The sequence below is a fragment of the Ceratotherium simum genome, chromosome 36 (assembly GCF_057802395.1).
Source record: "Ceratotherium simum simum isolate JZ-2026a chromosome 36, ASM5780239v1, whole genome shotgun sequence".
In the NCBI taxonomy this organism is placed as follows: domain Eukaryota; kingdom Metazoa; phylum Chordata; class Mammalia; order Perissodactyla; family Rhinocerotidae; genus Ceratotherium; species Ceratotherium simum.
The window spans coordinates 4,874,472-4,889,419 of record NC_141935.1 but is presented as its reverse complement, the minus strand read 5'-3'; the positions used below and the strand labels follow the sequence as shown (position 1 = coordinate 4,889,419).

The window sequence follows — 14,948 nt, the reverse complement described above, 5'->3', positions numbered from 1 at the left end:
CTTAGACTGGAGGATGAATTACCCAATTGTGTTCTAAATGTGCCACTAGCTATTTCAAAAATCACAACATGGACAGGGCACTCTTATTTTTCAGTGCTCCATCAGCCACGATGCTTTGATTTTTCTGTTATTATTGGTCCCACGATGTGGTACAAACAGGTTTAGCTCACGAAAATGTGACCTGAAATGTGCCATGGAGAAATATCATCAGATAGAGTGGTTGGTGTTGATGACATCCTTACAGAATTATACAAATATGACAATTCATGCAGCAATATTACAGTTTAGCTGCATGTAAAAGATTCACATTCCACAGGATTTCAAAGGGCATGAATTGTACACCTGGAGAAAACCTAAAGGGAGTGTGCGTGCTGTGTTGATCACTGAGGCGTATCACTAGAGCCCACCACTGGGAAGATATTAACATGTATCATACTCAGTAGACTAGTCATACACGTCAATGTCGTGGATATTTGACCTGAAACTCAGTGTGCCTTTCATTCCAGTCATGGAACAGTGGACATGCTTATCTCCCTCAGGCAGCAACGAGAGTGCAGAGAACAACGCTCTGATTTGTGTGTTGTATTTACGGCCTTAACCAAGATCTCTTTACAACTGTATTGGTATGTGGGAAATCCTACAAAACAGTGGCTGCCTATATCCTTTGAAAAGCACAATACTAATCTACTTATTGTAATAAGGTACAAATGGAATTACATTCTTGCTATTTTTTTAGCCAAGTTCTTTCTGGGGATTATACTGTTAAGAGTGACTGTACGTAAGAGTAGGTTTCATTTCTAATACTTGCATGACAAAAGGGCTAGAAGTAATTAGTCCGGATATTTTATGTGACAGTGATTGTGTGCATGTAGTTTATAATTGGAAAGATTGTTCGGGGTTAACAAGGCTGCATTCTCTGTCAACATAAACTTACTTCATTTGAAATGCAGCCCGTACACTGCACTTACCATTAATTCAATGACTGTTTGGGGGAAACTTACTAAATTGATTGCCAAATAGAATCACAGTTACCTTGTTATCTTAGTATATTGTGTCTCAGAACAATAGCTAGAGAACAGCTGATGTGTTGATAAAACCCAATACTGATCCTTAACCAGGAAATATGAGGAGAAAAAGCATTTGTATCATTTCCTTACTATGCGACTCAGACATGGGGTTGGGCTGCCATTATTCATTCATCCACTCATTTCAACAAGCATTTCTTTCTTTCTTTTTTTTAAGATTAGAACAAATAACTTCATTTCCTGAATCATTTGATAGCAGTTTTTTCCATCACACCCAAATACTTTAGTGGATCTCCTACAAAGGTCATTCTCCCATATAACCACAATAAAACCATCAAAATTATGAAATTTATATTTACATATTACTATCATCTAATTCACACACTCCATTCAAGTTTTAACCATTGTCCCAATAATATTGCTTATAGTAAAAGGATCCAATCCAGGATCGTGTATTGCATTTATTTCTCATATCTCTTTAGTCTTCTTCAATCTAGAAAGGTTCCTCAGAATTTTTTTGACTTCCATGACTTTGACACTTTTGAAGAGTACAGAATAGTTATTTTATAAAATTACCCAAGTTCCTCAGTGTGGGTTTATCTGATATTTCCTTATGATTAGATGGGTGACACATTTTTGGCAGAAATGTCATAGAAATGATGCTGTGTCCTCATTGCGTCACATCAAGAGGGCTCATGATGTCAGCTTGGCCCATTACAGATGATATGAACTGTGATCACTGCATTAAGCTAGTGTATTTCAGATTTCTCCACTGTAAAGTTACTATTCTTTCTCATTGTAATTAAGAAGTATTTCATGGGGTGGTAAATGAAAACATCCCATTCCTCATTAAACTTGCCCCACTTTCAGCAAGTATTAATTTTTCAGTCTTTTTTACTTACACGTGCTACTAGAGATACAAAGATAATTACACTGTCTTTACCCTTAAAGACCTCACAGTCTAGCAATAAAAAAAGCCCTCCTGAACATAAAACTCTGCAACAAGAGAGTGTAAATGTAGAGACACGCTTTGGATATTACGGAAGCATTGAGGTGGTGTGCCCAGCCCAGCCTGCAGAGGAGAATGGGGAAACCATGAGCAAAGTGAGCAGTCAGGGAAAGCTTACTGGAGGAGGTGACATATGGGCTGAGGCCTTAAGGACAAGTATAACTTCACCACTCCAAGGAGATGAGGGATGTTTTTGTCATAATAAATAGCACGCACAAAGTTTGAACAATAGGTCCCCAGCACTTAGCAGAGGACCTGATACAGAATAAGTCCTGGTTACGTGTTATTTACATCAATGAACCATTCTGTTCTAGTTATAATCATGGGGAAAGAATTGCTAATGAACTGAACCAGAACAATGATAGAAGCAAAGAAGGACCAGTTTGAGACATAGATGTGTAAAATTGTAGGACTTGGTGATTGTCTGGATGGGGAAAGGGGGAAAGAGTTAAGGATCACTCTAAGACCTCTGAATTAGATGAATAATTGGACAGCTGTGGCTTTAACATGGAAAATAAACAGGGAAGATTTCGAAGGGAATGAAGGTTAAGTCCATTTTGGACATGGTGAGTTTGGGGGTATTTTTAAGCGTATATGTCCAAGCAGGTGGATGGATAGATAAGCGTGTTGCCCTCATAAGCATAGACCCTGATGCAGAGATCGTTGGCAGCAATGAACTACTATTCATTGGCCAATGATTGAGAGGATGGGAGAGGAGGTAAAATGGCCAGATCATTTCACATTGTGTAGCTCATCTACAGCTCATCCAGGAAAACAGAAACAAAATGGAAAGATAAGAGCCAAATGCAGCAGTGCTCTGGGCAAGCAGCCTTGGTGGCAGAGCATCCATTGTGAATTCAGCAGAGGTTTGCTGGGCTTGCAAATAGAAATGGTTATAATTCCCAAAAGTATTTTCTAAGACCGGCTCTGTGAAACAAAGTGTGCTATTGGATGTCCGATTAAATGAAACAAAGATTCCCTATAGGCAACCTTAGGGGCATGTAACATTTGCTCTCACTCACAAGAATTGAGAGTGAAAATGCACTCTACATGGCATATGACACATCATTAACACACCATTAGGCTACCTGAAAAACATCAAATACATAAATCAATGACCAAAAAGAACTGTGCGACACAGGCAGTACATGGACACAAAATCTGTGGGTAGGTCTGTGACTTCCGCACAAGTTTGTCCACTAACAGCAAAATACATTCATAATTTATTAAAAGATAACCCTTAAATTCAATTAGAGGCAGCACTTCAGGGGCTTAGAGCAGATAATTTGATAATTGATGCATCTGTCCTGTTTGTCAGAACAATGGCCCAATGTTATTTAATAAATACAACTTAATAAGATTTCAGAGTTAGTATCCTTATCACTTAGTTTCAAGTATTTATTTGCAACAATTAATATATAGTAAATATTTTCAAATCTGCATTACTATGTACAGAATGTTAACTTTAAAATTTCATATGGAATTTTTGTCCAGTAGTTAAGAATATGAATTTGGGGGGCCAGCTGGTGGCATAGTGGTTAAGTTCACACGCTCTGCTTCAGTGGCCCGGGGTTCGTATCCCAGGTGCAGACCGAAGCACCACTTATCAAGCCATGCTGTGGCGGTGTCCAATATAAAGTAGAGGAAGATGGGCACGGATGTTAGCCCAGGGCCAGTCTTCCTCAGCAAAAAGAGGAGGATTGGCATCGGATGTTAGCTCAGGGCTAATCTTTCTCATAAAAAATAAAGAAAGAATATGAATTTGAGAATGAAGAACCACTGACTCATTTATTTATTCAAAAATTCATTATTTATTATTCAGTAAGTGTCGTAGTACTATGTACAAAAGTACAAGGTGGGCTGTGGAGATACAAAGATGAAAATGACATGTACCCACTGTCTTGTTTATGATCTATTGGGAAAACAATGCAAAAAAAATTACTACATATAAAAAGCTAAAACGGAGCAAATAAATGTGGGATACGAAGGGAGGAAGTCTAGAAGAGAACAAGAGGAACAATGAAAAATATTTTAAATGATAAACAACTAAATACTAAAAGGATTGGGTGGGCTGGTGGAACTTATTTTGCTTTTGCAAGTCACACTGTAGTGGACACTTGTTACTTGTGCCCCAGCATCAATACAGGCCATTCTCAGCCACTGGTTTGGGTGGGGTTACACACAGACAGTTCCAGGGGCAGGCCCTGATTGGCTGAAGTGTAACCTATACTCATAAAGATTGATGACTCAGGAATGGAAGGCTATTAGGACTTCTCGGCAAACAGACTCTCTTTTTAGCTGGACAAGGATGAGAAAGGATGAAGCCCCAGGAGTGGTCTGTAGCCATCTTTCACCAACGAGAAAAGAACCTTTCTGAAAAGGGAATTAGCACTGAAGATGCACAGCTGAAACATGGAGAGACTGAGCCCTGGTCACATCACTGAGCCCTGAATCAAGTCATGCTTCATGGTTATGTGAGCAAATTCCTTTTATTGTAACCAGGTTAAGTTGTGTGATCTGTATCTTGCAACCTGGAGAGGCCTAACACAGCTATTTAAAAATTAATGTAAATGAAACCTAGGGGAACGCATTTCTCTGAACTCCTCTCCTCCTCCTCCCAAAATAACAAGCATGTTCAATAACAGCATCATCAAATGATGCTCAAATGATCGAGGAACATCTCAAATGACGGCAAGGATTATAAAACATATCTAATATCATGTTACATGCAGAGGTGTGGCCCAAAGAAACCTTCTGGGGCAAATCTAAGCGTAAATGCTTTGTAAATAAAATGAGGACTTAATTTACCATTCTAAGGTGGAACATCATGCCCCCACTTTCCTAGTTTTGTCTACTGTGAGTGCAAAGAGTCTGAGAATAAATGAACACATGCTAGAAGGTAAGGGTCAAGCCCGGAGGCTTTTTAAAACAAGAGACGCGATGAACGCAAGTTACTTGATGTGAAATGACGCCGACTCTAATGTATGAAGATCAAATGAAAATTGAAAGTTGAAGGGAGCAGGGGCCAGCCAGTGGTGTAGTGGTTAAGTTCGTGCGTTCTGCTTCAGCGGCCCAGGGTTAAACTGGTTCGGATCCTGGGCAGGGACCTACTCACACTCATCAAGCCATGCTGCGGCAGCGCCTCACATATAAGAACTAGAAGGACCTATAACCATGTTTTGGGGCTTTGGGGAGTAAAAAAAAAAAAGGAAGAAGAGGAAGATTGGCAACAGATGTTAGCTCAGGGCCAACGTTAAAAAAAAAAAAAAAACTGAAGGGGGCAGATATTTTATCCAATATTTAAATGATATTCCAATTAAATTATCAAATGTTTGAAAATTATTCATACTAAAATACTTTATCAACTCTTAAGTATATGTATTTCCAACTTTGATTATATTTTAAAGATATATACCTATAAAAGCACAAAGGTAATGTGTGAATAGTACCAAACAGCTTTCTCAGCCTAAATGCCCACAGGCCTTAACCAAACAGGATGATTTTTGAACCTGGGAATAAAGGAGACAGGGAAAGTTCTGGTTAATTCAGCGATCTGCCTTACCAAGTAATCTGAAACCATTTTTACATCTTTTTCTTTTTAGTTACTGTTTTCAAATTTTGAAATAATTATAGATTCACAAGAAGTTGCAAAGATAGTACACAGATGTTCCCCTCACCCAGTTTCCCCCAATGGTTTGACCTTACATTCATACAGTACAATATCAAAGCCAGGAATCTGACACTGGAACAAGGTGTGGCTAGTTCTACATATTATCACGTGTAGACCTGTGAAGCCATTGTCATCAGAATAAGAACTATTCTATCGCCACAAAGATCTCCCTTGCTTGACCCCTCTACATTCAAACCCACCTGGTCATCCACCGCAAGTTTCATGTAACAGTACTTACTCTTCCTAGATGATTATTCATTTCCTATTTGAACCTGGTCTAGTCTATTTCATTGCTGTAAAATGCTGTGCCATTGTTTGAATTAATGTCATGACCTATTTATAGGTCCTCATCCTCAACCGTAAAAACAATACAATCAACCTGACCATCCAGACTTATTTAGAATTTGGTTTGGCAAACACACACACACACACACACACACACACCCACCCACCCACCCCTGATTTATGGTGAATTCCCTTTTCTAATCACAGTTGCTCACTTTTGGTGATCTCAAGTTTGGTCCCACCTTTCTGTAGTTTTTCCTAGCGTCCCTCCTTAGCCTTCTAGGTTTTAAATTCTTTTCTCAGATCACTGAGCAGTCTCCGGATCCTGATAACTAATTTATTATTCCAACAGAAAGGACACAGATTTGCAAAATGGGATTCCAATTCATTAATTCACTATGAGATTTATAATGGACCAATACAGTCGTTTCAATCAGCACCTACTAAGAAAATCCAAATATGATTACAGGGTTGCATGGTAAATGCAGATATGGAAAAAGGGGTGGTGATGGCCTACGGGGGCTTAGTCACCCCTCTCCTGTGCGACTCACGAATCTACTCTAGCTCTCAGGGATCAATTCCTGCCCTTGGTTCTTCAAAACTGAAAAACACTTACAAAATGGAGACTCTTCGACTCTCCTTTTCCGGAGACCCAGGCTGGGGGAGCCGGGGGCTGAAGGGGGGGCGAGAGTGGTGTTAATTTAATTCTAACACCTGAAATTACCTCCTGGGCTTGTGCTAATTTTTTCAAATTCAATTTTGTGGGGGTACCAGGATAACTTTCATCTTTCGGACAGGAAACATAATTTTAGTTTGGATTTTGCAAATACTTAGCAACTTAACACACCGCCTTTTCCTATCAGGTGTGCGATTTCGCTTTGGGTCCTCATTTTAGGCCGGGCCAAAGAACGAGGCCAAGGCTCGGCTTCCACCTTCATTCCCAGCACAGAATCCCCGCAAACACGCAGCCTTTCTGGAGGGGCCCGATCCTTTTCTGGATCTGGCATCTCAACAGCTGTGGCGATGATGCTGAATGATCCCAAGTCTACCTTGACATGAGAAAAAAATGTCCACTTACAAGAAAAATGGACTACTTAGACTGTGGGTGCAGAGGTTGGAAATGGCACGTTCTTCCCGTCCCCGCATCTTGCCGGAGCTTCACCAGCGCCCTAAAAAGTCCACTTTATTCCGCGGCCGGACGGGGAGAGCCCCGAGGCTCGGTCCACGCCCCACCCCGCAGCCCCGCAGAGCCCGGCCTGAGGCCAGAGTCCCGGCTCCGAGGGGCCCCGCGCCCGCCCTCCCGCGCGCCCCCGCCCCGCGTCCCCGCCCCCGGGGCCCCGCGCGCCCGCCCTCCCCCGCGCCCCCGCCCCCGGGGCCCCGCGCCCGCCCCGCCTCCCACAGGCCGGCGGCGGCCATGGCGGCCAGGCAGATCCCGGCGGTGGCGGGCGCCGCGCTCGGTAGGCAGCCTCCCGCCGCCCTGCCACCAAGACCTCTCTGGGCCGGAGCAGGGTGCCGGCCGCGCCTCAGCTTAACCCTCCGCCCCGCTTCCGAGGGAGACGGCGGCGGCGCCGGGTCCCGCTCGCAGCCCAGGCCGGAGGACCAGACGAGGCAGCAGGCGAGCGAACAGTTAACGCCGGCGGAGCGGCGGATCGTGGAGCTGCACGCGGCCGCCTGCGCGGTGAGGCCCCGCCCACTCGGGCCGGTCCCGCCCCTCCAGGTCCCGCCCCGCCCACGCAGTCCGGGCCCCGCCCACTCGGCCCCCCCGCCCCCCTCCGCTCCGGCCCGCGGCCCCGCCCCACGGCCCCGAGGTCTGTGCGCCTGCGCGTCCTGGACCGCCCGGGCCTCAGAGGCTGTCCCGCCGAGGGAGAGGTTGCTGGGAGCTGGCGGGTCCTGCCTCTGGCCCCTGCCCAGCACGCGCACTTCCAGCTCCGACCATTTCGCTTGAAAACTAACCACGGTTTCGTATTCTGGGCAAAGGGTTAGCGTGTGTCTGTCCTGAGTATGAGCGCAGTTCATTTCTGACCAGCGTCCGAGCTAAACTGCGATCGCAGTATGGGACCCATCGTCACGCCACTGTGTGTGTGATGGGGGAGCGGGTTAAGGAGTTGATGGAGGAGGTGGAGGAGCTGAGAAGTCACAGGAAATATTCGTGTTTGTCTGCACAGTTGGACACTTTACCATCCAATGATTTTAATAATGATAAAACAAACTTTTTAATTTTTGCTACCATTCTTTCGTCCTTTCTCTCTGCTCTGAAGGGGCACGATTACAAGAAAACTATAATCAGGCGTTTACATTCTTCCTAGATAATCTTGAGCTGTTTTCTTCTGTTTTGAGGATTTGACAGTTGCTCGTTAGCACCAATATCAAAACTTATCATCTCCCCTCACACTTTTTAAAACCTCAGACTACGTGAGTTTAAAGGTAGCAGGCTTATATTTTCATTATCTTGAGAGAGCAAGTGAGTTCTATAATAAAGATACAAAAACGGTGTGAAAGTGACCTATTTAGTACAGTGTGTATGACCAGTACTTGACAGGACTGCCTGTGTTATCTGGTGTGGCTTGAGCCCAAGAGGTAGAGAAGAAAACCTTGGAGGCGCCTCAGTTGCCTTTTTTTCCTTGACAGTAGGCCCTGAGAATCCCCGCCTGACTCATTCAAGTGTTGAAACCTCTGTGTTAAGATTCATCAGGAAATGAGTGGCAGCTCTTGATTGTTCTTGTTTATACTCTCTTAAACAACCATGTGTAATTTTTCCCCCTACTTTACCCTATAAATATGGTAAATATAAGCAAAAACATTCATTCTTTTTACAGCAAAGCCCAGTGGCATGTAAAGATGGGTTCACTCAGCCTGGGGAAGGAAAGAGACTTTTCTCCCTCAGGGAAGCATGCTTGTTTCATCAGTGGCAGCATCGCAGGTTCAGTCACTGTCCGGGAGACCATAAGTAAACCCAGTAACAAGCTTGTTGTTTTATTTTCCAACAAATCAGCGCCCCCTCACAGTGGCCCTCCTCTCGCCCTGTGCTGATCTGCATCACTGAACATCTTGCTCTCCAGTCGGACTGTCAGCCCTCTTCCTGCCTCTTCCTCTGTTGCCACGGTTACTTGAGGCTCATTGACAGAAGACAAATGAAGTTTGTGTGGGCAGCAAACAAGCTCAAAGCTTCTGAGCCGACATGGAAAGCAGGAGAGCAGGCACAAGTGCAGGAGCAATCTGTTAGGCTTCCAGGTTGCCGGATAATTGCCCTCAGAAGACTCCCAGCAGCTACGAAAAGTGAGAAGAAGGCTGCTAACACTATTCCCAGTGTTGTTTTGTTTTTCTTCCAAGTCTTCAAGCACAGGCTTTGTAAATAAAGAAGTGAGGTCTTGACAGTTGGTCATTCTAAAGTAGTGTTTAGTGCTCCTGGTTTCATGTAATCTGCTTCTGTGGTCCCAAAGGATTTGGGAGGCCCCTTCCACTGGCTTTGGGACTTGCTGGATTTCTGTGGCCCGGGTCTAGCTTTGCTGGAATGCCTTGGGGTAGACCTAGACTTGAACTCTGTTTGTCCTTTTGCTCCACACTTGCTCATGAAGCGGAGTGGGTTAAAACCTCAACCAGAATGAAATATTCCACCATTAAGAAAGCCACTCTGAAGAAGTAGTTTGTGGCACATACAAAGACGTACGTTAAAAAAGACATTCACGTTTCACGTGTATTTAAATGAAAAGGCTCTATGCAGAGAGATGCAGAGTTACTGCATGGTGAAAAGGTTATATAAAAAGCCCAGAAGAAAGTTCCTCTACAAAATCTCAAGGCTAAATAGTGTCACCCACGTGGCCCAGATCCACAGAAGAGGTTGCATTATTTGCTTTGCCTTCACGTGATGTACTTGGGACACTTTTTTAAAACCATATTTGAATGCAGGTAGAAGATGCTGCCTTTGTTTTTTTTTTTTTAAAGATTTTATTTATTTATTTTTTCCCCCAAAGCCCCAGTAGATAGTTGTGTGTCATAGCTGCACATCCTTCTAGTTGCTGTATGTGGGACGTGGCCTCAGCATGGCCGGAGAAGCAGCGCGTCGGTGCGCGCCCGGGATCCGAACCCGGGTCGCCAGCAGTGGAGCGCGCTCACTTAACCACCAAGCCACGGGGCCGGCCCCCAGATGCTGCCTTTGATATCTGAAGTGGTGGAGCAAAAATTGCTTTTGATCAAACTCGTGAAAGCATTGAGCATTAATATGTTAAAATAATACATTTTTTTTTTGCCTAAAAACATAACTAACAACACTCCAAAAAAAGAAATAGTGTAAAATGTGCAATGGAGTAACACATTGTGAAGGCAAAGAAAAGTGTTCAATAAGAGAGAAGCTAATACTTTTCTATAAGGACTGTTGGTTTTGATTATCACCTTTTCTGTAAGTTTAAATCATTACCCACATATTTTAAGTACTGAAATTGTAACTGCAACTTCTGAGTGAAAGTTCATTTTCAGCCTCTTAAGCTCTTAAAGTCATCTAAATCACCTGTTATTAAACTTGTTACCTAGAAACTGAATGAAAAATACCTGAGCAGCGGCTACATAGTAACCAGGTATAGAGGAGTTCTTGTTTTCCCATCAACTTCTCATTTTTCTCAACCTGTATATTTTCTCCTTATGTCACATAAAGTTGGATGGTATATAATGTTGGAAGGCATTCAGCCTTTAATTGCAAGTGCCACTCAAGTTGCCGGGAAGAAGTTTAATATTGTTTAAAGAAAATGTTGCGGTATTTTATGAGTAGAAATTATGGTGAGGAGATATGATGGATATTGAGATTAATGAATTGTTTTATTTCATTACTCTTCAGGCTGGCCAGCTAAACTACGTGGATCCAGCTACTGGCTATGTGGTGCTCACACAGCTCGCCCACTTGCAGAGAGGAGAATGTTGTGGCTCCGCCTGCAGACACGTGAGTTGCAAATTCTCGCATTACAGCAGCAGTTGGTGGTGCCTCTGTAACTTCGTAAATACCTATTATTTGAAAAACAAGTCAAATAAAAAAGCTAAATAGACCTGGAGTGCACTTTTCACAAGCTACTTTAGCCAAGGACAATGAAGTCCTTAGGACCAACATAGGACCTTTAAAGTTAATGGAATTTTGTAACATTTCATTGTGAGCATCAGTGCCTTGAAATGCTGTGACTTGAAATTCATGGGAGTTCTTTATTACAAGGAAACTTTTCACGAGGTTTCAAATAAGTCGTGTTCACTGGGCAAGTACAAAGAGGACAGGAAAAGAAATCCAGAATATTGCAAACTAGATCCCAGAAAGCATTTTTTCTTCATTATTAGCTGAATAAATAGAAACTTGCGAAGCATTGAGAGGTGGGTTTCCTTTAAGTGATAGTGATTTTCTTCCTTCCTTCCTTCCTCCCTCTTTTCCTTTCTTCTTTCCTTCCTTCCTTCCTTCCACCCTCCCTCCCTCCCTAGCTTCCTTGCTTCCTTTCCTCCTCCTCCTTCTTCCTCTCTCTCTCTCATTTTGTTGCCTGTTTTCTACTCTCTTTAAAATAACCATGAAACTAACTACCCCACACTTTGTGCTGTACATTTCCTAAAATGTATATTTCAGTGAATGTATATCTCTGTGTCCGCTGATTAAGATGAACTAACTAATCCTTCCCTATTTCGAGCAAAAAATAAATGGGAAGGGGTTCTTTACTGTAACTTTTTAAAAGCGTACTAGTAAGGTAAATTGTTATAGAGTTAAGATTCTAAGCAGATAACAACTTCTGTTTACAGACCATTTTGACTGTCTGTTTTGTGGGCAAGAAGGTATTAGTTCCTTTTGCTGACCCACTTTATAATTAAGGAATAGATGCAAAAAATGCATGTATTAACTGTAGTCGGTATTGAAAAATTAGACCTTCACTTTTAGGTATGTTCCTACCTGTACCATTAGCTGTTTCTAATCAAATGCATGAGAGCTTTGCATAAATTGAGGACCTGAGGATTTTCTAAGAGTGTGTTTTTGACAGTAAAAGTCTGAAAGTTGGAAGGATGCATTTAGGAAGTGATTCTTGGACCCTAATTAGGACCATTTGCCAGAGGTTGCCGTTATTCTCCTCTTAGTCTGCAGGACCCGATAGATCAAATGTGATCTATCCAACATCATTAGCAGTCTCTTTTTTTCACTGTGAGAAGTGTTGTACTTTTTTTTTGCAAGATGACTGTTAAATAATTGAATAATAATTTGTTTTGTTTCTTCTGCAGTGTCCGTATGGTCAAGTCAATGTTAAAGATCCATCTAAAAAGAAGCAATTCAATTCATATTTTTATGTTTGACAACAACTTCATCCTTGTTCTCCAACTGAACCTTATTTAAAAAAAAAAAACCCTAATCCAGAATTGCTCTCTGTGCTGTTAGTACTTGAGCCTAGTTTAATCTTAAGTATATATATTAAAAGAACATCAATAAAATGAAAAAGCTAGCAAATGTTTGTGTGTTTCTGAAATGGCACGTTGATAGTTATTTCCCTTTCTTTTTACTTCATTATCAGACACATATGTTGAAGAAAGAAAATAGTGACTGTTCCATTGAATAGATTAGTACCAATCGGGTCACATTAGTAGCTCTTGATTTTTCTTATAGCCTCAGTTCTGCTAGTGTTTTCTCCTCGGTGTGAACAACCCAAGGGAGGTTGCTGGCAAACAGAAGAGTTTGAATACATTCTTCATTTTATTTATATCCTGAGCTATAAGGAGACTGATAAAACGCTATCGTGTGCAGCATATGAGTGCCCGAGAAGCGCCATTCTGCATCAAGAAATGTTCTCATCTCCCATCTGTTCTCTCAATAAAAACTTTAAATCATTCTGACTTGGGGGTCAGGCCTGGTAAGATGCCTCGATTAAGCCACTGTTTCTTCTCTCCTCCACATTGTACCCTTCTGTGTCTCCTGGGACTTCCCAGGTGAATCTATCTTAGAACCTTTTATTAGCTTTACACCATTTCTAGTCCCTGCTGTGCAGCCCCTGGGCATCATTCTCCAATCTGGGTTAGGGGCTCCCAGGGACTATTCTGTCCACACCTTCTTCTCTGCTTCCCCCTGAGGATGATAGCCCCTAGGAAGCCTCTCCCTTAAATGAGGCTGCTGCCCACTTTCAGGGCTGGCTTTACTCAGAGCTCTCTTAGCAGAATCTGAAAGGTTCTCGAACATCTCAGGGGGCTGCTGTAGTCTCTGCCTGTGGCCAGAATGAGGGTTTTAGAGATCTTCAGTCACCAGAAGGTTCTGGTGCCTCCTCCCAAATTCAATTCAAAATAAAAGCACTTCTAAACTGAAAAGTGAAAAGAAGTACAGTAAAGTTCGTATATTCCCATTGTGACTTCTGTTGTTGTTCATTTTATGTCAAAAATTGTTTCCCCAAATTGTTGGCAAGTTTGGTGCCCCAGTTTTCCTGGAGCTGTAGTCGTCGTGCCCTCAGCCACACTGCCCGTGGGCCCTGTGAGGTATCAGCAGCCTCCTGGGATGTAAGGGGGCAGGTTTTGCCCATTCTAGAAATTAATTCGAGGAGGAGACTAGGAGAAGGGGGTCAGCAACGTGCTGAGGAGGCAGTTAGTCTTTCCGGAAAGGTTTATGGACCCCTGGGAGCCAATTTCCATCTTAAGTCAAGAAGCAACCAGCCTGCTCCATGTTCTCCACTCGATTTGGAGATTACCAAGGCCATTTTCTGGGTGGGGGCTGGATGCTTTTTTTCAGCGGTCCCAAGAGGGAGAAGAGAAGGAAATGGAGTCTGGAAAGGCCATCTTTCTGGAGAAACAAGAAACAGGAAAGGAAGTTCATTTTGAAAAGGGGCTCCGAGGTAGGGCAGTGCTTTGAGAAAGCCCCTTGGCAGATGGAAATAACCTATGGGCTGCCTCCTTCCTCGAGGCGGCTCTTTCCTCCTCCCAGGGCACTGCCTGCAGTGGGGAACTGGACCAAGGAGGAAGGACTCCGGGCGTCCATCCCGGAGGACCCTTATGTGGGATGTTTGTGACTCTTCCTGGCAGAACTCGAGCCTCCCTGGCAAAAATAGCACAGGAGCCGCCGCTGGTGGTGGCTGGGGGCGGGGGCTCTCACTCTTTCTTGTGTCTGGAGGCGGCAGCCAAGGTCTGAGGTTCTCCGCTGTGGTTCTGGGGAGATGCTTGTGAACCGCAGTCAGGGGTGGCGGCGTGCGGGTGCTCCCACATTAAACACAATACGGCCACATAAATGGGCCTCGCTGCGAGAGCTTCAAGCTATATTGTATTCGCACATTGTAAAGTAAAAATTCAGGTTTCTTATTGGGTGTGTGTACACAAACACATGTGGATGCGGGAAACAGAGACTTCGCCGTCAAGTCAACTCTGGCGCTGCTCCGCTTTCAAGGTTTCAGGAGACTCCTGCCGCAAGGCGCCATAAATCAAGGGAGATGGATTTCTAGATTGTTTCTAACACGGAAAGACCCGAGAGAAACTGGGGAATCTTGTTGTGGGGTTTATCGGTGTGGCGATGGGGATAGATTCCTGCAGAATGGTTCCTCCCTTCCCTGGGAAGGGCCCTGCCCTGGGCAGTCCTGGCAGCAGGTGGATTACCATGCACACTCCCCTGTCTTCAGAAGCCACATTGGCCCCATCGATTTTGCAGAGCAAGAAAGAGGAGGGCTTTTATTTATTTATTTTTTCCTAGTGAAACTTGGGGCTCCCAAACCAGGTGCGTTTGGAACAGAAGAGGCCGCGAGAGGCGGAGATGCTCCCTGGGGCCTGCGCGGGTCTTCATTCTGCCGTAGGGCCCCTTATCCTGCGGCGTCCCCAAAGTCTGTTCTGCACGCACGCCGGGTTCCGCCGCCAGAAACCAGCTGGGCTTAGATTCGTCTCCAGACAAGGCCAGGGAGGGGCACACTACCAGGCGGACAGGCGTCGGCAGATTGCCTTCCTATGGACACTTTGCGACCTCACAGTCCCCGGCTAGGCCAGAAGGAAC

At 43.9% G+C, this 14,948-nt stretch overlaps 1 protein-coding gene across 1 annotated transcript; it reads left to right on the top strand.

Annotated features, from left to right (window-relative positions):
* Nucleotides 1–7,396: 7,396 nt before the first annotated feature.
* C36H1orf53 (chromosome 36 C1orf53 homolog) lies at nt 7,397–12,443 on the top strand. Its single transcript, XM_004438982.3, has 3 exons — nt 7,397–7,667; nt 10,818–10,919; nt 12,221–12,443. Exons 1-3 carry the CDS (start codon nt 7,404–7,406, stop codon nt 12,290–12,292), a joined length of 438 nt encoding a protein of 145 aa, XP_004439039.1. The 5' UTR covers nt 7,397–7,403; the 3' UTR covers nt 12,293–12,443.
* Nucleotides 12,444–14,948: the final 2,505 nt, after the last annotated feature.